At 40.4% G+C, this 25,266-nt stretch overlaps 1 protein-coding gene across 17 annotated transcripts in view; it reads left to right on the top strand.

Annotated features, from left to right (window-relative positions):
- Positions 1–25,266, top strand: part of HDAC9 (histone deacetylase 9) — a 491,400-nt gene that overhangs the window by 324,593 nt on the left and 141,541 nt on the right. For all 17 annotated transcript variants that reach the window (XR_007505862.1, XM_049799074.1, XM_049799072.1 and 14 more), the window contains one exon: positions 20,024–20,201. Coding sequence is in view for 16 of the 17 variants with exons in the window: in XM_049799074.1 (XP_049655031.1) it covers positions 20,024–20,201 (178 nt within the window). In the remaining variant the exon portion in view is untranslated. The remainder of the gene's footprint in view (positions 1–20,023; positions 20,202–25,266) is intronic.

Genomic DNA, 25,266 nt, shown 5'->3' with positions numbered 1-25,266 from the left:
AATTCTCGTTCTCTAGAAAGAAGTCCGAGTGGGGCGACTTTAACTTACCCACCTTTGAGTGCCTCAAGGTGCAAGTTACAACACTGGGACAGTGTAGAGTATAAGTGGGATTTCCTCAGCACTTCTAATTTTGGCCATATGTGCCTGTCCCACAGACTTTATAATCCAACGCTTCCTGCTAAAAATGCTAGAAGTACAAATGCAGCCTTCAAAATATCAGAGTGTTTTTTAGAAAGACAACCCAACTTTGTTGCTGTTGCTCCCTCAGTGCACCGAAACCTGAAATGCCGGTGAGGGTGGCGTGTCGGAGCTGCCCCACACACCCCAAATTGCTGCTGGCAGGTGCTGCTGGAGGAGCAGAGCTTGCTGCTGCGTGGCCACAGCCCAGGACTCCCAAGTACCCCATAAAATGCAAGTTTCTCCATTCGCAGTGCAGCTAACGACCGCCGCGTTACCAGCGTTAACTTATTTTTGATATTCACAGTGCCAAAACTTCAGCTGTTGAAAAATTCAGGCGATCATAAAGGAAGATCCTTTGGGCTTCAGAAATATTACAATCAGGTGGCTTAAAAGAGAAGGAAAGAATTTTAAACAAAAGAACACCAAACGGGAACACAAGTAGTACAAAAAATTGCAGTGAATCTGCAAAGGGGACACTCCACACTTTTTTTCCAAGGTAAAAAAAAAACCCACAACCCTGTGTTGTGAAATGTCTTTTTAAACACAGATTTAGAGAATGAAATTGAGGGTTATAAACTAGTAGCCAACAAAAGCAAGAAAGGATGGAATGTTGGTAACCAATTGCAAGCACAGGATCCAAGCAAAACATCTTGAATTGCTAGTACTGTAATAAATTACAGTTTTCACTTTTGTATTCTGCAAGTGAAAACAGCACTAAGTCAAGCTTGAGAGAGGGAAAGTAAAGGATGACCTTTTTAATTCACCCGCACCCATTACAAGTAGGAGAACTGCAACATGGAGAGTGCAAAATGAAAATACAATGCCCATCATTGTGTGAAGGGACAGATCCTGCTCCCATAAAACGGGGTTCCTGTGTTGCTGAAGAGTTAATTGTCAGGTAGCAATAGATGAAAGCCAAACCAGACTCCAGGATGGTCTGCTATGGTGGCTGTTATCTCATTTTCTTCCATGGATTAATTTTCCCCTCTTTAACTTTAATTAGATAAAAGTCTAGGGGTGGGAGGTGGCCCTGGAGTGCTCAAAGGGCAAGAAGTGGTCAAGAGCTGGTTTCCCTCAAACTTTGATTAGCCTATTTGATAAGTGATACTAAGCACCCCAATTGGTTAATGAATGAGGGGTTCCCGTGAGGTAAGTGGCTGGGAAATTTAGCCTCCCCCACAAGGACAGCGAATATGTAAACTTCTGTCCTTCAGTTAGGTGTCTACTGTGGTTAGGAGTAAGGGTGATTTATATCCTATCTGGGTCCTGGAGTGTATCTACATTGATTGACTCCCTTGATCTTGACATCAGTCACTTGGGCTTTCAGAGAAAGGGGGAACATAGGAGATAATGAAAGCTACATTAAAGAAGACCTTAACATTTATGTAAACGTTATTCTATCTTCAAAGGCAGAACTATCTTTCAACAGAATGGAGATTTATTTCCTACTTGAAAAAAATTAGAAAGAAAAAGTTGCAATATATTTAATATCAAACCTCTAGCTTTGGTGCTGGTCTCAGCCTTTGGGTTCTGTCTCTTATTTCTTGACTAAATTGCATTATAGTTAAAAGTTTTACTGCATACTGCTTGCAAACACCGACACAGACACACTAATGTCTTGTGCAAAGAGGCATCATCCTCTCCTGGTGGGAAGAAGAGGGAAGAAGAGAGAGAGAGAGACAAAATGAAGAGTTTGGAGAGTAGAAGCAGAAGCATAGAGAAAACATTTGGAAAGCTCATACATTACTATGTATTAAACGCGGGGCTTTTATACATGTAAATCCATGGCAGTAGAAACCAGAACATTTAAGTAAAACTAAAATCCACCTCTTGGATTCTCCCCTAGTGAATATCACCTCCATAATAAGATTTCCCTGGCTAGCTGCCAGGGTCTCCTTGGCCCAGAGCACAGGGGGCAGATTTGGGGCACGCTGGGGCCGGGAGGGAGCCGGCAGTACCCTCTCTCCGCTCAGCGGGTGACCCACCAGGCCAGCTGCAGCACGAACATCAATTAAAGCAGCATTTTCAACAATGCCGAGCAGAAAGGTAATTTGTACAACTGAGAAGCCGGGCCACGTTATCACCCGTGGAAGGCTGAAAAAGTGCACAGACTCTCCTGGGTAAACATCTCTAATTCTGCTACAGAATACCTTCCCCCGGAGAGACATTTACAAAATCATGAGGGCAGCAGGCAAAGTGGATGAAGAGCTGTTATTCACCAAATCCTGCAGTACTAGATTTGGGAGCTTGTGCTGAAATTACAAGGAGGTCAGCTTAAAACAGGCAAGAGGTTTTTTTCTTTGCACGAGTAGTGAAATTCTAAAATTTGTTGCCACAGGAGATTGTAGAACCAGCAGTTTAAAGCAAGATTAGACAAATTCATGGACAACTGGGTCATAATCAGATATTAAAGGAAAGAGACAGGGATGTATCTCTAACATCTATAATGCAAAAATTCTGGATGCTGGGAGAGTACAAGGGGAACGAATTGCAGAGAGTAGCCATGCTAGTGTGTTCTCACTAAATAGCATCTCCTATTGTCTGAGACAGTATTGGGCATGATAGACTGGCCTGATGCAGCAAGACATTTCTTATTTTATCTTCTTAAATCTGATTTTGTTTTATGTAGTCCTTCATTCATAGCCAAACTTAGAGTCTTCTATTAAATTTATGTATTTTTTTGTGACTAGATTCACGGTAAAGCACATTTCTGCTTTCTTTTTCTTAAGCCACAAATTATTCTCCTCAAGATAGGTAGTCAACAACACAAGCCTTTTTCCTTTTTAGCTATGGGTCCCAAAAAGCTTCAACTGTGTCTTCACAACATGTAAAATGCAGTAGTTGTATTCCTGAGTAAAAGACTAACTGTTCTCAAAGACAGCCTAAAAGTCCAATAAAGTGGTAACTTACGAATTATGAGGTAGAGAATTTATAGTCCAGAATCATCTCATTAAATATGTCAAGAATTAGGACAAGTACGCAAGTCTGAGTAATTTAGGTAAAAAAAAAAAAAAATATATATATATCTCTGTGGGAAGTGTTTGTATTAACTAGTATGTTTTTAGGCAGAAGACATGCAAATAAAGTCTTAGTTGCTAAGTTCTATATGGCATGTTTGGTAACTCGCAGACATAACATTTGCACTGCTAAATGGAATATGATCCTCTGTCTGGGAGGAGTGGTCATTAATATGTAACCTGCAGAGCTGGGATTTTCTTGTGGTAATGAATAATTTCTTTGCAGTGAAAACATTAGCACAAAAAAATATATAGCAAGGAGAGAAGGGAGAGGAAGTTTTCTTCCTCTTCATCTCAGGCTAGAAATCTTCCTACTCCGAACATAGAAATGTAGAATTTCACAATTTGAGTGAAAAACTTTATTTTATCAGCAATATGAGGTCACTGAACTGTAACGATGCTAATCAAGAGAAGCACCAAAGTATGGTCTTCACAATCTTACATACTTTGTATTCTACTGAGATAAAAGGAAATAGAAGGGACGGCATCTCGCCTAGGTCCAAACGGAAGTGACATGAATACACCTGATCAGAGCAAGGTAGCAGGAAGTACAAATTGTTTCTTGGACAGTATCTCTGGACAGATAACATTTACAGAGTGATATCTGTAACATTACTCTAGTTCTGCTATATTCCTTGACCCCCTTTCCCCCGCTTTTTTTTCCTGCAGTACTTAAAATAAACCAACCTATAAGTGCTAACCTCCCACCTAAAAACACCTTAAAAAAAATATCGAAAAATCAAAGCACAGTCAAGATGGCATGAAAAAAACCCTCTGCAAGGAGCTGTTGTTGAGGTGTCTCCCCTGTGTTAAAGGGGTTGAACTGTACTTGACTTTGAGGTTTCAGCTCTCCCACTTCCTCACTCTTAAATAAACAGTAATTTCTGGCAAATCAAAGAAAACCACACCTGGCCTTGCATTTATACCTGTGATTTCCTCAGGTCCTCAGTGTTATTCTGAGAGAGTAGAGAACCCACGAGCAGAATTCCCCAATGGTTTTATTGGCTTCTTCGTACAGAAACAAACAAGCGTCACTCCTGCACTGGAGCTGCTGAGCTGTGAGATAATATCTGTGCAGATATTATCAGCCTGTGGATCAGATTTTGAACTCTTCACTTAGTGACCAAAAATCCAGCCCCATAGAGATATTCCTAAATTACAGTCCCAAAGACTCTTAATTGCTCACTACAGGGCAGGCAAATCCCTGTCACCAGCCATCAGAACATCCACTGGGCAAACAGCCCAGCTAAGCAAATATTTTGGCCCGACATATGCGCAAGCCCACAGCATTAGATGAGAATCACACATGTGCATAAAATCTGCTCAAGACAAAAATGATGTCTACAGAAAACTGCATTCGTGCTTTGTCAGGGTGTAGCATATACTCAAGGTGATAAATCATCTCTGTTTCTCCACCCTCCCTCCCCCAGCTGCATAGTGACTAAATACCTCTATCGACCAAGTCTCTTAAGTCAAATCAACCTTTAAAAATTCCTCTTTCTTAATGCTCTAACATGCATGGGTTCACAAAATTAAATTACAATATTTTTATCTGTTTGGGATCAGTACTGTTTCCTCCTCCTTGTGTTTACTTTCCTTCAGTAGCTGACATCAAAATGTTTTCTGGAATGCTGGGACTAAATAAGTTATGCTTAACTCAATATCTAATACAAATAGCCCTGGGGAAGCTCCAGCAACACAATCATAAAAGCTACAGTTTCTTTTAATAGCTTGCCACACTTTGCTGATATAGTATTTCTCTAATCACCAATCTTTACGTGCCTTCCTGACCTTGGAGCTCTCTGTCCAAATGACTTTGTGGTATCAAAGGCTTGTGTCATTGGAAGAGTGAATGGCTTTCATTTTTCTCCCTGAAACTTCCGGTTCCTGGCATCTGCAAAGAATTATTCCAAGCAGTGTTTTGCTGCCTTGCGGCCACTGCCCTGTAGTGGCCTGACTGATGGAAGTGACTTTTCCCAAAAAGGTTATTGTGGTCAGCAGTGGGCGGGTGCTGCACTTGGTGCACAACCAGCCCTGCTTTCTCAGCTGATTTCGTCCGACCATTGGGCTACCACAACCATACGCTACAGCGATTAATTACTGTGGATTTTTGGAAGGCCTCGAATAAACAGGGTATATACGGTTTTATAGTAGAATAGAGCAGTAAATGAAAACCCTCCAAAATAAATCACAGATTTCAAAAGCCTTCATATTACAGCAAAGGTGAAGTCCTAAGCTTAAAAGCTTTTAAAGAAGTAATTGTTACAGGGGGACCTAAGGGATCAGGGTTCACTCAACAGAGCCTCATTCTGTATGAATGTCCAAAAAATCACAGTTGTGATGCTCTGACCTTTTCCAAGGGATAAGAAAGTCGGTGCCTGGGTCCAGAGTCTCAGTTATTTACGAATTTTCTCTAGTAAAGCTGGATTCTTGTTCTACCCAGCCTGCTCCCATCTAATTAGTCTTCTCTCACTTTTTGTCCTTTTGCTCTAGTTTCTTATATTTACTTCTTCCTTTTTTTTTTTTTTTAATATGAAATGTAATTGGACCTATATAGGTAATTACTATGCTGAAACAAACTAAATGAAACTCATAGCTTTTTTTCCTTTTTATTTTTTGGGGGGTGGGTGAGGAGATAAAGAGGATTTTCAAGATAGTTTTTCATTATTTTAAGTGTATTACTGCCTTAGCACCACAACTGCAGTCAAGCACCCTTAGTGTTGAGCACTGAACCGTCACATTGCAAAGGACAAACTTCTTGAAGTCTCCATAGTTAGGATACATAAAGCTGGGATGAGAAAAGGTGACATAAAGTCTCGGGGAGGTTAGAAGACTGGTGTAAGCTCATACAGCTGATCGGTTACAGATAAAATTTGGAAATCCTGTTTTTTCTTCTAAGAGACAAGATTAAGACAGCATTCTTCAGAGACGGATTATGTATTTCAATTACTTAAATTAAATTTTAATTCAAAGAATGAAAACAAAACATCTTCAGAGATCCAAATCCTCCCAAAACAACCTAACTTGACCCAAACCTCTCTCGGGGCTTTCAGCCCCTGGTGCAGCTCTTTTGGCAGCATGGCCCTGTAACCCTTTCTTAAATGAAAAGGAAAGGCTCTTCCACCCGCTCTCTCCCCTGGGGAGAAGACAGCCACCAGGGACACAAACATTTCACAAACAGATAGGGCCAGCCATGGCCCCCTGCTCAGGGCTTCTCACTCCCTCCTTTCTCATTAAAATACAAAGATTAGGTGAGACAACTCGCACCTCAGTTTTAGGCACCAAGTACGTGCACTGGTCACCCCAAGCTTCCTCCTTGGGAATCCATTGCCTACAACAGGACCCACAGCCGGTATTCCGTCTCCTGGCTGGGGTTATGTAGGTGCAAATAGATGCCTGTCGTGTGAATGCCTAATAACAGCAGAGATGAGTTTACCAACTAGCTTTTGTCTCAGATGTTCCCCAGGTCTTTTTGGTTAAGATTCAATGCACCTAAAATCTCAATGTCTTCAGAGGGCAGCTACTCATAAATCAGCAGTGTTTTTCTTCCTGCCATGTGAAGTTGGAGTATGTTATTTCCACAGTAACAAGATGAATTTTCCTCTTAGCTATCATTGCATGAGTAGCAAAACTTTGTTTTCAAAAGCTTTTGGCCTTATTAATCTGAGTAACTTCATGTAACATTTTTGTACTGAAATAATTTGTTGAATCTCCAGGTATTACAGATAGTACCCCAGAAATACAGCCAGCTCTGAAAAAGGTGTTGACTGTCACACTCGCAAATATGCTACAGATTAGATGAGGTAGCAGATGCTTCCATCAGAAGTTATACTGAACCCAGATTTTCAAAGCATTACCTGGAGTTTTGTACCAGGACCAATTTCTGGATGTACTTAAAATCAGGAGACTTCTCCGGCTAATTAACAAGTTTATATAAAATTTGCTAGAAGTCTGGCATCTTCATGATCCCTATGCCCAAAAAGAATAAAACTACAGAACTGCTTTAGGATGTAATGTATAGGATGTACTGTATTACAACATTGGAGAATATTGCTGTATGACAGCAAAAATCATCAGGGATTAAATACAGGTTTAAAAAAAAAGTAAAAAAAAAAAAAAAAAAAAGAGAGCCTGGTCATAGCTTAGATTAATGCCTCACAACGCATTTAAGGAAAACTGAAAGACAATCCTGTCTCTTATTTCCAACTGTATAGTAAAAGGCTTCTAAATTCTCTATAGACTGACTAAAAACAAGCAAAAAAGGCCAGGTAGCAGCAGTCAGATTCTTCTGAATTATATTGTATCCATGTGTATAGCACATTTCAATGTCCAAAGAGCCACTTGGATGTGTGAATCTGAACTTTTATGATGAAAACCAGGGATATTTCTAAAATTGTCAGTAAAAGTCAGAAGCTCACCAAAATCTCACATATTTTTCCCCTTTTTGAATGGCACTATTAAGTGTTTAATTGCTTTAATTAGGTTTGTCTATTGAGAGTAGCAAAGAGAAACCCCAACACCCATAGTCAGAGGAGGATTTGGGAAAGGAGAGAGAGAAGGAGCTGAGAAGCTCATTGCCTGCGACTGGGCCTCTAGAGAGCATTAGCTCTCTGGTTGTGCTCAGGCTAAATCAGCCATGTTTTAGCATATCTGTTGATATGGCAATCAGATTGGGTTAACCCCTGTTGCTCACGGAAAGAAGCCTTCAAAGGCGTCCTGTCTTGTAGAGTTCCGACGGGAATGCACTTTGCTGGGCTGGCAGGACCCGATGCTTTGAACCCAGCCCCAAAGCTTTCAGCCCACCTTTGCAACTCTGCCAAGAGTCTGCGATACATTTGACAACATCCATTCTTTTTCAAAAGGTCCCCTGTGGCCAGCAGGGTTTTCAGGCCACCACAAATGGCAGTGGCATAGATGCAGGGTGCCAGCTATCGGGAATGCCTTGGCACTGCCTGGCTTGGAGTGCTGTTGGCACAGCTCTTGGAACTCATAGTGGCCCTGAGGGCTGGCTGTAGCACCATGTGTACGCTACATACCGTGTTATGGGACCACCTTTCCTCCTGGTTTCTCCAAGTAGGTTTAATCCCTCCAGAGGCTGGAAGAAAACACGCTGGATATTCCCAACAAGACTGAGGACAACAATGACCCCAAAGACACAACAGCTGAGAAGTTTCTGGGGTGCCTTCGCCACAATGTCTCTGTGTGGGTCACAGGGATGACCAGCCTTCCTCTACTCGCCCAGTCTGTCCAGAACCCTTTTGCACCCAGCTTAAAGCTACAGAGTGGGGGTGCTTTAATTTGTCTGTGCAGTGCCTAAAAGCTGTGACATTTTCTAGCGCCCGCTGCTTTGGCTTCTTTCTCCTACCCTTTTCCAAATCCAGCACAAACCAACCAAAGCAACTTCTGACTGTACCTCTACTACTGTCTACTGTAATAAGAAGCACTGAAAGCCACAGTGCTGCATTATTTCATAGTTAAAAGATAGAAGTGGAGAATATTATTGATGCAATGGTTAAAGGAAGGACTTAGAAATCAGAATTTCTAATCCCTGTTCAGTTTGGATTCATAACTTTTACACCTTGTTTTCTCCACACAAAAATACTCTCTATGTAGCAGATGAATTGCAGATTATTTTCATGATAGCCTTTAATAGGGTGGCATCATGCAAAAGATATAGATGCATTGAATACATAAAAGTTATTGCAGAGGAAGAAGGAAGACATTCCTAGCAAAATAAAATAAAAAAAAAAAAGCAGTAAGTGCAAGAGTGTATGTAATTGCACGTAAATACTTAAAAAAAACCCCAAACACCAAAACCCAAACGATCCTGTGTGACATTACATTATAGATCTATCTGAAGACAAAAAGGACATCTAAGAAATCATGCCTGTGAAGATTTAAAAACTAATAATCCATTGTCAGACAATAAGCAAACACGGTCTTGTTTTCACCATGTTAGTAGCTACACTTCTGCAACATAGGGAAAAAAAAATAATTCCAAGCACTAAAAGATTTCATTTGTCTAGAGCATTTGGGGACAGCTATAATGTTATCTTGAGTAAACACAGGGCCAACATAATTAGGAATAAAGAGGTAAGAAGCAAGGGGAATTGCCTGCATAACTTCACTTCGTAAAATCCTCCCATGGAAAGTGGCAGGTAGGAAATCTGCATAATAACAAACTTGTCACAAGACAAGGCCAACAAAATACAACAAGTAGAACTAACATTTTGCTTTTACTCATTCTCAGAATTCCCCCTCTCCCTCCTCGCAGGTTTCAGTACATGTAGTTAAAGTTGTGGCTATTGATTTGGTGCAATATTTTCCAGTATATATTTTTTTCCAAGTGTTGTATGGCTGCAAGAAGACTGTCTCTCTTCTTTGTGGGCATTGCTTTAAGAAGCAGCTGTTGAAGTGCCAGACCCTCCTCTCAGATACCCCAGTGAAAACCCAGAATAAATTTTTTGGTTCCTCTCTAGTCTATCTAGACTTAGATCTCTGCAAATAATCCAGTCTGGCCCCAAAACAGAGCTACAATGTGTTATAAATTATAACTTATTATTGGAGATTACCTTCTCCATTGACTGTCAGGTCCTTTCTTTTAAGAATTACTGGAAGCCCTCTGCTCTTTGACTGCACCAACACAGCTCTTGAGATTTGTGCTTCCCAGCTGGCTCACCTTCTCCTTCCTGAGACAATGTCCAGCATGTGGATGCCCTCCCAGGGCACCATCAGGCTACACTCAGGGAGGTGCTTTAAGGGAATGCACCAGCAAAGGAGCTGATCTCCAGGGCTGCCTTCCCCAACATACAAATTGAGACACCACTACCTCAGCTGGCCTTTAAAACAAAGAGATAGTGATTCTGAGTGCTAAGCAGCCATCCTCTGAAAAAAACCAGCCATTTCCTAAAGCAGAAAGTTATTTTTGTCCTATATTTAGGCACTTTTGAAAACTTTAATATACCCAAGATTGTTGTGTTTTCTGTTGTGTCAGGAAGGACATTGATCATAGTAAGGAGTAACAGAGCCCAGATGAGGAATATAGACTAGGGTTTGGTCTCTAGTTTTTTTGTCCTTTGGTCTCTTAAGCATTCAGACTTCTTTTCCTGTAAATTACTCTTTTAGGTAGAGAAAAATATCATGTTGGCTAATGCAGTGATAAGATCTTTATGTAGAGTGATCAAATCAGTGAACTACCTTGCAGAAGTGCTACACGGGGACAAGGGTTCTTATTGCCCCCACTTCTCCTCCCCAGTTAGTATTCTTTTTACTTTTTCTTATTGTTTCCATTTCTTGTAATTGTTGTAATATCTTATGATATTTGAGGATTCTGAAGGTGTGAATACATGGACAACTTTTGCTGGAAAAAAGAATAAAGGCAAGAAAGGACTGGAAGATAGTTGAATATACAAGCAAAATAGCTTTCAAATTTCAAACAGAAAGAAAATGGAGAGCATTATCATAAAGAAGAAAGATGGTGAGAAGGGAAGAGGCTGGACCTTATGATACTCAGTTGTTTGGATTTTGTAATACCGCTCCCTCTCTTCTCCCTTTTAGTCCCACCCAGTCTTCCACATCCCTCCTCATGACAGTGGTCTAGCCCCTTTACTTTTTTAGAGGGGACATATAAAGTACATTGCGATGAAGCAAGTTCAAAAAAATTCATTCATCCTTCCCATGAAACTTAACAAGTATTATGGTCTCTTCTGAACTGTACTTTGCATTTTGAGGGCCAAGATCTTCTCAAAGAATGAGAAACCAGAGAATTTATTTTGCATTATACAAATAGTGCTATGCTAGCACATACTGTTTTCCATGGTTTTTTTTAACCCCCTATTTGCTTCTAAATCACCAAACATAAGGGTTTTCCTCCCCATTTTCAATTTGCCCATTCTGGCCGTTCTCCCAGTTGTTGAAAAGCAGCAAACTTTACGCTGAGAAGCATATAGTAGGAAAGTCCCTGGTTTCAATAAATATTTAAAAGTAATCCTTAGGTGTTCAGTTCAATTTTGCTCAAGTTACACAGAATTTGATACAAATAATTTGATCTTATTCCAAATGAAACAAAACAAAGAAGTACAACAAGATGCACTTGTTTGTTGCAAAAATATGTTTGTTCTATAAATATATAGAGCAGTCTGAAAACATATAGAATACTTTATAGGTATATGGAACAGATCTGTAAAGATTTATTTTGTGATAGTTTCTCTTTTTTTTTCCACCCACAGCATTCTTCCTATATTTAAATCCTATATTTGGTAGAGTCTCAAACTATATCACCATTTTAACTACATATCGCTATTTCCCTGTGTGCCAAAATCAATGAAGTGAAGAGCTGAGCACTGGAGAAAAACATTTTTTAAATACTTCATGATATTTGCAAATGTATGTGTGTACATACATACATTTGCAAGAAACCGTGTAACTCTTACTACAAATATGTTGGAGAAAGGAAGTCTCTTGACATTTTAACCACTGAAGTAATGTGTGAGATTTGGTAATATACCTATCTGAAATCTTCAGAGGTGCAGAAGTCCTCCAGCAAAGGACTGGAACCTGGTATCCATCAGGTTACAACACTTTACACCAGTGTGACAGCAGAAAGGGATAGTTTGTACAGAAGAGCTCTGGTGCAGGCAATGGCAGTACACACACCTGCTAGAGTTTGTTCATTAGGTAGTGATCTATAGAGAGAGAACAGAGTTGGTGAAACACCTTGGTTAAGGCTCCTATATTTGCTGACCATATGGCCCATTGATGCTCCCTGATCTAATCTCTTGTACCTCCATACAAGAGAGAAGGCATCTGCAGAGGACTTCTAAACACCCCCATGATTTTATGCTTAGACACCGATGCATTAGTGTGCTTGGAGTCTGTATTGAAAAGCAAGGTTTTCCAAGGTTTGCTCTTTATATGTCAGACCCAAGTAATTTCCATGAATTCTACAATAAATCATGAACTCAGCAAAGTTGCTTGTAAAACCAAAGCAGAATCTGTTGAAGTATGCAGAAAACACAGATCTTCAGCAGGGCTGCTGCTGAACTTCACCTGGAGACTATTATTTTTCTGCCTGAAGGCCAAACTAATGATTCTTCACTTGAACAGAAACCATACAAGTCCACTAAGAAAAATAGTTCCAATGAACAGCAGAAAAATGGAAGTGGTTGAAATGACCTGCATAAAGTAACACCAAACTGATTTGCCAATACTGGTGAAGAGAGTTGGGTGATATTTCCCAGAACAATGAAACAGGTGGGACAGGTGATTTTTCATTAATTAGTTTGGGCCAACTAAAAGCTTAACTGAATGACTGCTGGAAGGATGCTAGGATTAGGTGGTTGTAACCATTAAATGCTATTATAAGCCTATTTATTCACATCAGACTGAAAGAAGCAAATACTTGTTAATACTGAAAGTTAGGGCAAGATGTGGATAACTGTGTTTTGCCATTGGTATTAATTTCTGCACTTCCCTGTATTGTTTTTTTGGAAAGCACCAAATGACTTCAGGAAAATCTTGTGGTATTTCTAGTAAAAGTAATGAAGTAACAAGAATCCTCTAAAGAGCTTTATTTAAAACAAACAAACCAACCCCACACCAACACACACTCCCCCCCCCCCAAACCAAAAACCAAACAACAACACACAAGGTGTTCAGATGGTCCCTTTCTCCCTTTCATTGTACCCCTAATTATTTCTATATTTATACTTAATCTCCAGGAGAGTCAGAAAGTGAGGAAAAGATTCATTTGGGAGTGGAAGCTTTTGAGGACATGCTGCATTTTCTTTGGATGAGCGCTGCGCACACCGCAGCGTCATCACTTTAGCAGAAGTGACAGAAGTCAAGTACGTGCCAGTATCGGGAGCAGAGAAGGCAGGTCTTGCAGGAGCGGGAACCGGGAGCGAAACCAGCAGCTCAGCTGGACTCCTGGAACTTCCCTCCAGTAGAAAGTGCTCTGTCTTTAGGGCCCTCCTTTCTGTCACTCCCAGAAACCATTTCCCATCACTCCTTTCTTCTTAATCATGCCAGGCTTCAACCTAATGACTGCCTGGCTCATACTTCTTCACCAAGATAGCTGAAAACTTCTCAACCCCTGTGGCCATCTTTACTCCTTACCCACAGGAGGAGGACCAGGATGGCTCATGTTTAGACAGTTAGATTTCTGGAAACTCTCCATCCAAGGGAGCTAACTTTTATCATCTCTGCCTTTGAAACCACAGGTCAGCAACCCACCCAGCTCCTTGTGCAGTAGGGGTAAAAGATAGGGTCCCAACCCTGCTGTTATGCCCTACAACCAGAGGCAAGGGGTGTGACCACAGCCCTGACCCACACGTTTGGTCACGCAACCCAAGGCAGGGAATGCGTCCTCTCCTACGTGACTTGATGAAGGAGCACACTGTTGTCACCCCACTAATAGTCTTTGCTCTTCCCCTATTCCTTGGCCCACTAGACAAGAATGTTGCCATTTTAATAATGCTTTTTGCCACCCCAAAGGTGCTCCTGCCCTAGAAGGGAAGGGTGGCAGGAGAGGGACCTCTGTGGCAGCAGCTTTGCTTCTCCAGGAACAGAGAGGGAAAACAAAGCTCGTTGAGAGTGGTGACCATGCCCTGGGCAGTCACTGCAGTCAGGCCACCCCAAGTACTAAGCTCTACCTTGGCAGTAGCTGGAATAAGTCTTTCCACAGTCCTCCAGGAGGCAAGGCAAGGGGAGGGCAGAGGGCACAGGGTTGTTTTGCTGTGAGCAGCAGGTTGCTGCCCAAGGCAAGTCTGCTCTGCCTAGGACTCTAGGCAGTTCTGGGGTATGGCTTTCATCCCGCTGTTCTGTATCTACACATGACTTCCAGTTGATAAGACTTCATTTCTGTTTACCCATTTTCTAGTCAACACTGTGTTCCTTGGATTACAGCAAGAGAACCCCAAATTCTATAAACATCCTGATAATGTGTGACCCAATATGCCCAGATGCCTCAAGGCTAGCTGCCCTGTTTCTTCCTGTCTATGCTTTTGCTTACTGTAAACCCCTTTCTACCTATTCAGTCTGTGTCTGTATTCATACTTTCTATTTATTCACTTTTCATAAAAATGCTGATTCTGAATTTGTGGCTGACTATATTTTAGATGGTGATACTGATTATTTTTTTTTTGAAAGTGATGACCATGGAAGTTTGTGGCTTTACATGTGGTTTTGTCAAAAATAGTATCGGTAGGGTTTCTCAGTCATGTGTTTTCTCCAAGTGACAGAGCAGTTTAAAAGAAGATATCCCTGAAAATGAATATGTTGAGAGATCTCAGACTAGTTTGTATTTTAGGTTGTATAGATTGACAGAGATAAGCCATTCCTGCAGTTTCACATTTGTTCACACAGGTATTTTCAGAAGACCTCATGACTTATTTTTGCTCAGTTCCTGAGGGCAACTAGTTATGGTTTTGTTTGAGGACAGTAGGCTGAACAGTAGTTCACAAAACTCCTGGGTCAAGAGTGCTACAACTTCTGCTTACCTACAGGTCTTTTTGTTCTAATACTCCTTATTTAGGAATTCATTGCTGCCTGGTTTTTTCCCTGTCACTTCTGAGGATAACCAAGGTTAATACTTCCCATAAAGTCCATGATTTCTGAAGCACTGTTAACTAGCTACATCTTAACTGTATGAGAAGTTTCTGGGTGTCCAGGATTTCTGACTGCATCAGACTTGGGATGATGCTGTCTTGGTTTGGGCCAAGGCTGCCATCGTGGGGACCTTAAAGCAGGACTGAGCTCTGTTTGCTGCAAGCAGATGCCATTTTGCTGGATGCAGCCACTGGCTGGCCTGGACAGCCCTTAGGTGCATTCAGCTACAACGGCACTGGGAAGGCAGGAACGCAAGGAGGGCGGTGGGGAAGACAAGTGTCAGGACCTGAAGTTACTCTGTTCCCATGTGGCTACCAGGGTCTGGAAGAAGCTAAGGAACAGGGCCTCCAACAGGAGCTCTGGGGTGAGAGAAGGCAGCAGAGCAGGTGTCAGAAATACCCTTCAGAGGAAGCAACCAGAGGAAGTACTCGAAAGGCAGCAGGTCTTCCTGCTGGGCAAGTTTAGTTTTCATGCTCGCTTAGGGCAAAACTTCCTGCAGCACATACGTATTTTTCCTCCTCAGTAATAATTGGTCCCTTGGGTAATTTTCAGAAAACAATGTGGAAATTATAGGAAAAAATTAACTAGTGAACAGACTGCCAAAAAGTGCTTTGAGAGGAAAAACTTTGTAAGGGTTAGTAGTACTGAAGGTCTTTGGGGGAGGGAAGAGGAGGGAAGGATGGGTGTTGCATGAATGGTTTTTAACAGTTAATAGACATCAGCACACATTTCATACTTCAGCAGAATGCAGTAAAGACACAATGACAGAGGGCTATAAACCTGGCTACAGATATGTAAGAGACTATAAGCAGTAATAACGCTATTAGGAATAGCAAATTTTGAATTTCTCCAGAGAAAAAAGCTTTCTACCGCAATAAAAAAAGCCAAAGCATAAACCCTGAAGAGAGGTGCACATGCTCATACACACTTAGGCTTATGGTACAGAAGTACAAATCTTAGGATTCATTCAGCTGTGATTAAATAAAAAAGTATCAAACAATTAAAAAGCAGACTGTTGAGACACAAGTTTTTGAGTAAACCCCACATATTTTTTCTCTGTACAAAACATAACAGCTTAAAGGAACATTAATTCACAGACAATTCACCTATACTTTATCATCCAACAATACAGCTCAATATGCTTGTGGGTCATCAGTTCTCAAAACCAGTAGAAATAAGGAAGTAGTTCTCATTAAAATCCTGAGAATATACAAAACATTAAACACCAAAATGCGCAAATCACACATCTACATGAAAGGAGTATTCACACCAACCCAAATTAATTCCAGCTCCTCCTAAACAACAAACCTTACAGTAAGACTAGGAGAATAACAAATATTTACCTCCCATGCCTCTAGAAGGGTCATCTCTTTAGACACGGATTCTAAAAATCCTCCTCAAAATAATTACTAAGGACCTGAGCTGGTTTCTGGGCAAGACGATGAACGGCCCTCCATCCGCTCCAGCAGCGGCCCTAATTGCCTGCCTCTACTAATGAACTAATCTCAGGCACCTGGAACTAGCAGGCCTCATGCCGGGCAGGCAGGGCTCAGGTTACCTAAGAAATGCTCCAAATATATTCACACAAATCACTAACCCTGCAGATGTGCAAATACCGCTTTTGTCATATTGCTGGAGAGATGGACATGTGTTTGCAGTGCTGTAGCACATAAAACCTGAAGATGAATTCATTGTGTTGCTTTAATCCCTTCCAGAGGCCAGGTGGGCATTTGGGGAGCCAGATAAGTGTGTTGATTATTCACATTACTCATTGCATTAATCCACTTGTCTGTGTGACACAGAGTATCTCAAATGCTCACAGCATAAATATGTAGGTGGCTGGAAAAAATATATGTATTTCATGAGTGCCTGTTGTCTGTAAAATGAAACCTAATCAGGAAGTTAGCCTAAAACTTTGACTAAAACCTAAACAATTCCAAATTTTGCTGATGCCTAGAGTTTTTAAAATTACAGTTAAAGGATCTGGAAATCACCAGAGGATGTAAGCAAGCCTCAGTGTAAGCCTTGTGAGACAAACTACTGCACTTTGCACAAATTTTAAAAGGTTTTCACAGGCAAACAGTTTTCTGTGACCTCAGAAATTAAAACAGGTGTCATGCAGCTTTCCACCCAATCATCTGCAAATTTCTTCTCCTTCCCTGGACTGATTATGCTGATAAACATGTGTCAAATTCTAGGTATGTGTCTGGTTTCATTTGGGGAGGGAAGAATGATATAAACAAAACACAGTTTAGCAGGAAAATACAGGAGAGGAAGAACAGGCTTTCTTCTTGGTCTCTGACAAATTGCTGAAATATATGGCTGGCTGGCTGGCTCTTAGGTAATGTTCACGCACGTTGATTAGCGTTAAAAAAATTTACCATTTTCATATGCCTGAAAAATAGTGTTATTTCTATTGCTTGCATAGACACAAACACCTAATCTTTCTATAAGTAAAGGTAGGAATAGCTTTCTGAATTATTTACATTTTGTAGCGTTCCAGACTTTGCTTTTTTTCTTCTTCAAGACACCATTAAAAAAAACAACCCAAAACCACTTAAATTGACTTTTTCAGGTCTGAGACCTGGATAGATGAGATTTTTAGGTATTGATCGAAAGGCAAACTTACGGCTTCACTAAAAAAGATTGTGCAGGTATTGCACAAGTGAAGTTCAGGTCTGAACATAAAAGAAAGGTAGACAAGGCAGCTTTAAAGGCTCAGAACTCAGAGTCTACTGGCACTGAGAAAAGTCCAAACAGAAACATTTGTGCACGGTATGAATCCCCCCTCACTGATAGCTGAATTTCCAAGATTTCCTTAAAAAGTATATTTAAATAATACTGTTTGATGCAGACTGCCAGAACACACTGATGTGCCCTTACTAGCTTGAAGAGAATTCCAATAGGGAACAAACCCTTTTGTCTTCTGTACTCTAGTAATTATCAGAAGAGTGAACTCAATTAATGAATTATCATTAGTTAGTGTGAACGCTGAAAGATAGTATCAAAAGTTCCCTTGATCTAAGAACTACACAGATACCAGCTATTTAATTAACACAATGAATGCAACCTATGAAGTTGAGGAGAGCAGCAGAAATTTCATGTATGGCAGTAAAACTCAATGTGAAGAAGGGTTCCTGCAGGTAGGAGTTTGGCTTCTTCCAAACTGCTCAGCTAGCTCTCGTGCTTTGGAAGAGTAGGCAGGAGATGGCGGATACACTAGAATCAGACAGACAGTGCTGCTGTCACCACTTGACCCTAGGATGCAGGGAGTAGTCATGCCATAGACAGCAAAATACCTCCTGTGCCTCCTTCACTGAGCACTAAGCCAGCATTGAGGAATGTGAATGCTAAATCCTCACAAAGGAATTTATCTACTTCTGTTCTCCATAGGGAAAATATTCAATGCAGTACCGTCCACACATTGTCCACTTCTCTCCAATCACACACACTCTCAGCAAAGGTTACAAAAGATGTGTATGCCTAGGAGCACAAAAAAAATCTCCCCTGAAAATTTATCACAATTAAAATAATTAGTGAAACTACATAAAAACAAGGCACGCACTTAGGCATTTCAGGAAAGGATTCCTGTACGTTAAGTTATGTTATGTTCATAAGGAAAGGGGACACATAGATGTCTTCAGATACCTCAAGATATTTCCTGGAATATATAACACCATCCTGTGATCACACATTAAAAAAGCAATAGGAAAAGTTGGGGACTGTATTTAAAGAAAGGGAAATGGTTCAATGACCCCAAACCAAGATACTTCTTGTAAAACCTCTTTCTGCTTACTTGTATTTTCTTTATTTAGTCACTTATGACAAGGTCCCAGGTGATTTACCCTTTCCATGACCTTATGTATTTTCACTGAAGTGGTGACCCTAAATATTATGGGTTTTCAGCTGCCTTTTAAAGTATTTGTTCTCATTTCAGCTGTTATTGATAAGCACTCATTTTCGTAAAGGCCTCTTCTTTTACATGCAGGCATTGTCACTTCCCATGAGCTGTGGATTGGTTTTGCAGCACATGAGGGCCTGGAGTACTCCCAGGTACTCCCACCTGCCTTCCCACACAGCCTGAACTCAGCTTCACCTCTGTAAGCACCCAGCATTCCCTCCTTGGCCAGGCCAGGCCTCTGAGCTTCTGTCCCAAGCAACAGCATACAGCACTGCTAATTGTTACTGGGTTAAAAAAAAAAAGAAAAAAGAAAAAAGCCATATATATATGCACCATATATATACCTGCATATACGTATACCGAGCCCAGGTGAGGATAAACAGAGTCTGCAGTTCTAAGACAGAAGTGTGAATTTCAACTGAATTTATATTGCAAAGTAGTTTTGAAATCTCTCTCTTGCATTCACTTTCTGTTGAGGTTCCAGGACTATATGCACAAAAAATCAAAACAGGAAGAAAAGGGCTTGCGAAGCAATCCTACTGTCTGGAGTGAGTGAATGCCAATGTTTCTACTGACTTCAGCAGGGTTTCAGCCTTTGTCATGTCAGCAAAAGTCACCATCTGTTGACAAACAAAGCAGAGGAGGAAATCTTCCTTTCTGCTCTGTCTCAGTATTTTCACACCTACGTACCTTTCCTGAAGTGTTTGGCACTGTCTACAGCCAGCAGCAGTTATGACAAAAAAAGTTGGTCCCTAAGTGGAATCTCATGTAACAGTTCCTGAATTTCTAAATGATTTGTGAAAACCTACGTGCAAAATGTTCCTGTTTTCCAGGGAGCTCTGGGAACTGAGTCCTCTGTAGAAACTTGACTCACAGTTGCTCAGCCAATTTGGTACTGAGTAGTAAGGACACCACTTTTCATTTTCAGTGGTGTAGGAAGATTTTGTTTTTATTTGTGTAGGGTCATGAAATGCATATTCTAATATCATATTATGTATTCAATATATTAGAAAAAACCTTTGTCTTTTATAAGCCTCTGCATGGGAAGCCGTCTTTACCTTTGTCAGAGAGAACTGACAGGTTGCCTGCTATCACCTAGTCTCCAGCAGACTCAGCAGCCCACACTGTCAGTGTGAAAACATCTGTTGAATGGATTTATTGACTAGGTCTTAGGTGTGAGTTGTTGGGTTTTGGTTTTTTTCCACACTGTTTATTACAGCCCTGACCTAATGAACTTAATTTGTTGACATGTTTCCCTCAGTGTCTTACTTGATGCCGTCTCACATTTCTTTCTACTGTGCTGTTTTCTTGGAAACAGGAGTTCCTGGCACATCAGCGTGTCCACCAATTGCAAATCTACCAGGCTCAGATGGCTACAGTTGGCATGGCAGGATTAGATAAACATCGGCCAGTGTCCAGGACCCCGTCTTCCCCTGCTGATTCCACATTACCTCACCCAGACGTGGACCAGGCCAGCCAGCATGTCTACACGACTGGTAGGATTCCCTAAAGACTGCTTTTAATAGGCAGGGCAAATGCGTTTGTTCATGTAGGATCAACAGATTTAAATGCCTCAAATACCTCCTGCAGCAATGCATTCAGTTTTAGCCTTACTGTTCCTCGGTTTTATGATGCTGTACTGGCATCAAGTCAACCAGTGCAGCTGATAAATCACAGGGTTAATATTCACACAGTCATAAATTATTATCATTGACTGGCTCTGGCAATATAGCAACAGGTGTGTTTTTGGTGCCTTTAGGTCATTTATAGCTTTTTCTTTCATTTCCCTATCCTCTGGTTCTTTTCTCCATGTTCTTGTTGCCTGTTTTGTAAAGAGACCACCAATAAGTTGAAGAAAGACCACCAGTAAGTAGAAAAGCTGCAATATAATTCTCAACGTCTTCATTTGACAAGTCAGTCTATGCTACAAGGTTGCTTTCCCTACAGAAAGAGCAAAGCCATAGCCATGACTAGAAGGCCACTTTGGCTACAGCTTTGGTGTCTTTCAGCAGTTGTGTGGAGGATACAGAGGAAGGTTTTTCTGGTCAGGCCCTGGGCAGTCCAGTCACTCAGGGAGCATCTCCTATTGGTATGGCCTGGGCTGTCCAAAGCAGAGTGATTAGAACCCTCCAAATCTTCAGTAACAGGAAGAAAAATGACCACAGAAACCCCATTTCTTATTATGGGTAATCTAACTTTGCAAGCAGGTCCATTTTAAGAGTCTGAATCTCAGTATAACATTACAGTGTGGTTAGAAGTGAAGATTCACTTACTCTGTGCACAAGAAAAGGGAAATGAATACTTGGAGATACTGTTTATTCAGGTTTCTGCCAGAAGTATTAATTCCTTCACATCAGTTGGCAGAACTTGCCATGCTGAAAGCTTACAGCTCTTCAGGCTGTGACCATAGATTGATGTAGGATGGAGTCCTTGATGGACACTGGATATGACTGTGTGAGGCAGCATGCTCTCTCATCTTTCCAGTTAGAATGTGAACTTGGAAAGCAAAAATGTATTATTTTAAAGAAAAAAACTGCAAAAGAAAAGGAATGTCCTTAAAGCACTGCAAGTAAGCTGGTAAATGGATGCAAGATGGCATTCGAAGATGAAAGACATAATTTCTTCTTCTTTAAACGCACTGTCAATTTAAGAATTTCACTCGTTGGGTAACAAACATTTGGATTGTACAGAAGGAAACATGCTAATTCACTTTCCATGAGTTTCTGCAAAAAAAAAGACCAGCTGTGTATAGACAAGATTATTAAACCAGGCCACTGTTTTTCTACTTGTGGTTCAGAGTCCCCAAAACATTGTAAACTCAGTCTAAAAGATTCACAGAGCACACTGTGGGTAGGCTTCAATGTCCTGTTCAAAAATCTGCAGTTCCACTGGAAAAGCTGAATGGAGTAACAAACATTTCAGTCTTATTGCTAAGGTTTACTGACACCCCACTTTGTAAGTCCCTAGAAAGGGGACTAGGGTCAAGGGGGTTACATATATCTGGGGACTTGTGGCATCAGTGGAACAGATCAAGAAAGAAAATGTGAAGTTGAGATGGAAGAATAAGAGAAGGAATGAAATGATGTAGGACAAACACTGAATGGAGATGGTGTCGGGAAACGGGACACACCAGGCATAAAGGGCTCGAGATCTGACACAAGGAAACCTGATGGGTTCTGCAGTGGAAACGCAGACAGGGCATATGCAGAGAACCTTATCCCTTTAGTAAAGCATTGCTACATGAAACAGCAGTGGAAAGAGAGAAGGAAAGAGAGAAGGAAAGAGACAAAAAATGCTTCTTATTCCAACTGAGATTTCTCAATCCTCCACTGAACTCTTCTCCAAATCCAAAACATCTTTTTCTTGAATCCATCTTTCTCCTTTTGTTGAACCTTTTTCCTCCCTCTCCACTGCTCTTTCAAGATAATCATCTCTACTCATTTAAAGAAAAACAATCCTGCTATTTCCACTTTCTCTACAAATTTATGCTGCTGCTTCTCCACTTCTGTTCTGTACCTTCACCTCTTTCATGTCCTCTAGGTACTGGCTGAAGACATAGTGCGGTGCTGTAGCTGCAGCTGCTTCCAAGCTGTACCTATGCCTAACAGCCAGGACCCCCTGGCTGATTGACCAGTTCGTATGTCCAACAGAGCACACACTTCTGCATTCCTAATGAAGCCTTTCCTTTCTGGTTGAAGAAATCCCTTTCCCTGACATGTTTCTAGGCTTATAGTCTTATATATATAACCTTTATCACTGCAGTTTCTGAGTACATTGAAAATAGAGCTATTTTCTATATTATGAGATTAACACCTTTGGAGTGACAATAAACAGAGACTTTGCAACACCAACAGTTCTAATACAGTTTCTGTGAATAACTAGATTGATATGTGTATTATTAACATATGGTATGGTATGGTATGGTATAGAATGGTTTTATTTGTGCATAGTATTTCCTGGGTCTGGATGGTGCCCTAGCATTTATTCATTGGTCAGTGGAAAGAAAGAATCCCAGGCTCAATTTTTATCTATTCTTATACAGCCTTTCCAAAATCCTTTGGGATGCAAGCCCTGAGCAACCTGGGCTGATCACAATGCTGACCTGCTCTGAGCAGCGGGCTGGACTACAGACCTCTGGAAGTCCCTGCCAACCTGAGCTATCCTGTAGTTCTATGATTTGGTCCCTTAGGAGAGCACAAGATGGAACCAGCCATTGTCCACAGCAGTTGCAACAATACCATTATTAAAAGCATGGAAGGAAGGAATGAGTGGGTGGAAAGGGAGAAAATTCTAGTACAGCATGACATGAGGTCAAATTCAGAATGTAGAAATTGATGTAAAAACACCTCCTTGCCTTGAATTATTTTTTACTGGTTTGGTTTGGTTGGGGTTTTTTTGGTTTGGTTTTTGGTTTTGGTTTGTTTTTTTTTCCCCTATTTAAAGAGAGTATATTCTTGGAAGAGAAAAAAGATAGAAGGAAAACTGTTGTGGCAGAATATTACACAGGGATCAAAATGGGCCTATATTTTTGTGAGTCATGAGAGAAAATAGCAGAAGGGAATGACAATGGTGATGGTTGTGAGAGAGCTATGCAACATATATGCAGTATATGCATAAGGTAATGAGTTAAAGATGGAAAAAAATATAATGACTACTTGATGTTCATTTAGATGGTTTACAGAATATTTGACATTATTTGGTCAGATTTTTCTTCTGAATAATTTATTAGATATTCTTCCCTCAGGTTTTCTTATTGGTACTGTTGTTCCCCAGGGCATTTCACCTTCTTCAAAGCATGCCAACATTTTTTAGGTCTCTTGGTGTCCCTCTGTTTAAAATATGATTAAAAGAAGCTGACCCAAATAAAGTATTTTGGAAAAGATTGAGTGTTCGGGAGTCCCCATGAGGAAGACCTTGGTTTTTCTGACTTAATGCAAATTCAGTTTCTTTTGTCCTGTGTCCTCTATCATTATATGGTTCAGCGGTGCCACCATTCCAGTCTGTCATCAGGGCCACATTCTGACCTCGGTAATATTGGTGTAAATCCAGAATAAATCCACCAGTCTCAGTGGAGCTGCTCAGATTTACACAAGGAATCTGAGAGCAGAATCTGGCTGTAGGCATTTGTTCTGGAGAGAGAGAATAACCATCTTTTATTAATATTTCACAGCAGTCTGCAATTGAAAACAGTTGTCTCCCTCTCTCTCTTTTTTTGTGGGGGTGGGGAGATTATTGGCTGAATCCTGTTAGGGAAATCCTACAGGCTATTTTTAGCAGTAAGCTCTACTGCTGCATTGTGGTATTGTACCAACCACATGTGCTGTATGACCAGCAGCCGCACATCTAAATTACTTGCACATCCTAAATCAATTTAGATGCTTGCGATAAATGAAAACATATATTTCAGTCTTTTCTTAAGTCAATTAATCCTGCTAGAAATAAATTTTATACTCAGTGGTGTGAATATTTTAGTATTTAAAAGTTTGGAGCAGATGCTTCTGCCGTGCAATACTGACCTGACTCAATTACACTGATTTTTGACTCAGACAAAATAATTCATGTACAATAAAATTACATTTTTAGTTATATTCTATTTTAGGAAAAATACTAATGCACTACAAAAGGGATGTTTATGTCAACCAGAGGAGGCATCCTGAATACACAGTTTCAGCATTTCACTTCAAAACCACTGTTTAGTTGCAACCCTGATATGGGTCATCAAAAAGTGTCATTATTACATAACATCTCGATTCTGTATAATAATAACATAGTAAAATATATTTTTTTTTTTACTTCTATTAACTACAGTTTGGACTATGCAAACCTAAGCCTGTATGGAGCATTGATACTTAGAATAAAACATTCATTGGAAGAGTGGCAGGCAGGAGATACTTTCAACTTTCAGCTAATTTTATTAACAATTAGCAAGTGTTTCCATTCAAATCCATTGGATAAAACAGCCTACTCTGTCTAAGAGCTTCTGAAAGTCCCGATGCATGTACATTTAGCATCTAAACACCTTCTCTGTTGGGCAGGGGGATGGGAGGAAAAGTCTTCTTATCTAATGTTGTAATAACCACTGGCAAACTGTACAATCTGGGTATGCAACAGACTGTAGAAGTTAAAACTTTGGGTGCCAAGAAAAGGAAAGCAAGGTATGTAAGCATGCACTTATTTGTGTGCATACTTGTTATTTCAAATAACTTATAAGACTCGATGATAGAGAAGCAAAGCTTATAAATGGTACAGTGCAAATAACTGCAGAGAAAGGAAATTATTAACTGCTTTGACAATGCCAGCAGAGATTTTAAGCTGCATTAGTTTATTAACTCCAGATTTTCACTGGTTCTTTTTTTTTTCTTTAAAGGAAAACAAACCAAGAAAGTAAATACAATAATTTATTGCTAATGAACTATTTTGTTTGTTAGATAATCATTTAGCATAAACATAGTCACGCTGCACATAGGTATTATGTTTGCATTCTCCTTATGCTAAACATAATTGTTGTATTATCACTTTGGCTTAAATAGAGAGATCCCAAAGGATCAGTTTTAAAGTGCA

This window comes from Accipiter gentilis, chromosome 4, assembly GCF_929443795.1.
Source record: "Accipiter gentilis chromosome 4, bAccGen1.1, whole genome shotgun sequence".
Lineage (NCBI taxonomy): Eukaryota > Metazoa > Chordata > Aves > Accipitriformes > Accipitridae > Astur > Astur gentilis.
The sequence above is the reverse complement of the archived record's forward strand: the minus strand, read 5'-3'. Positions and strand labels throughout refer to the sequence as shown.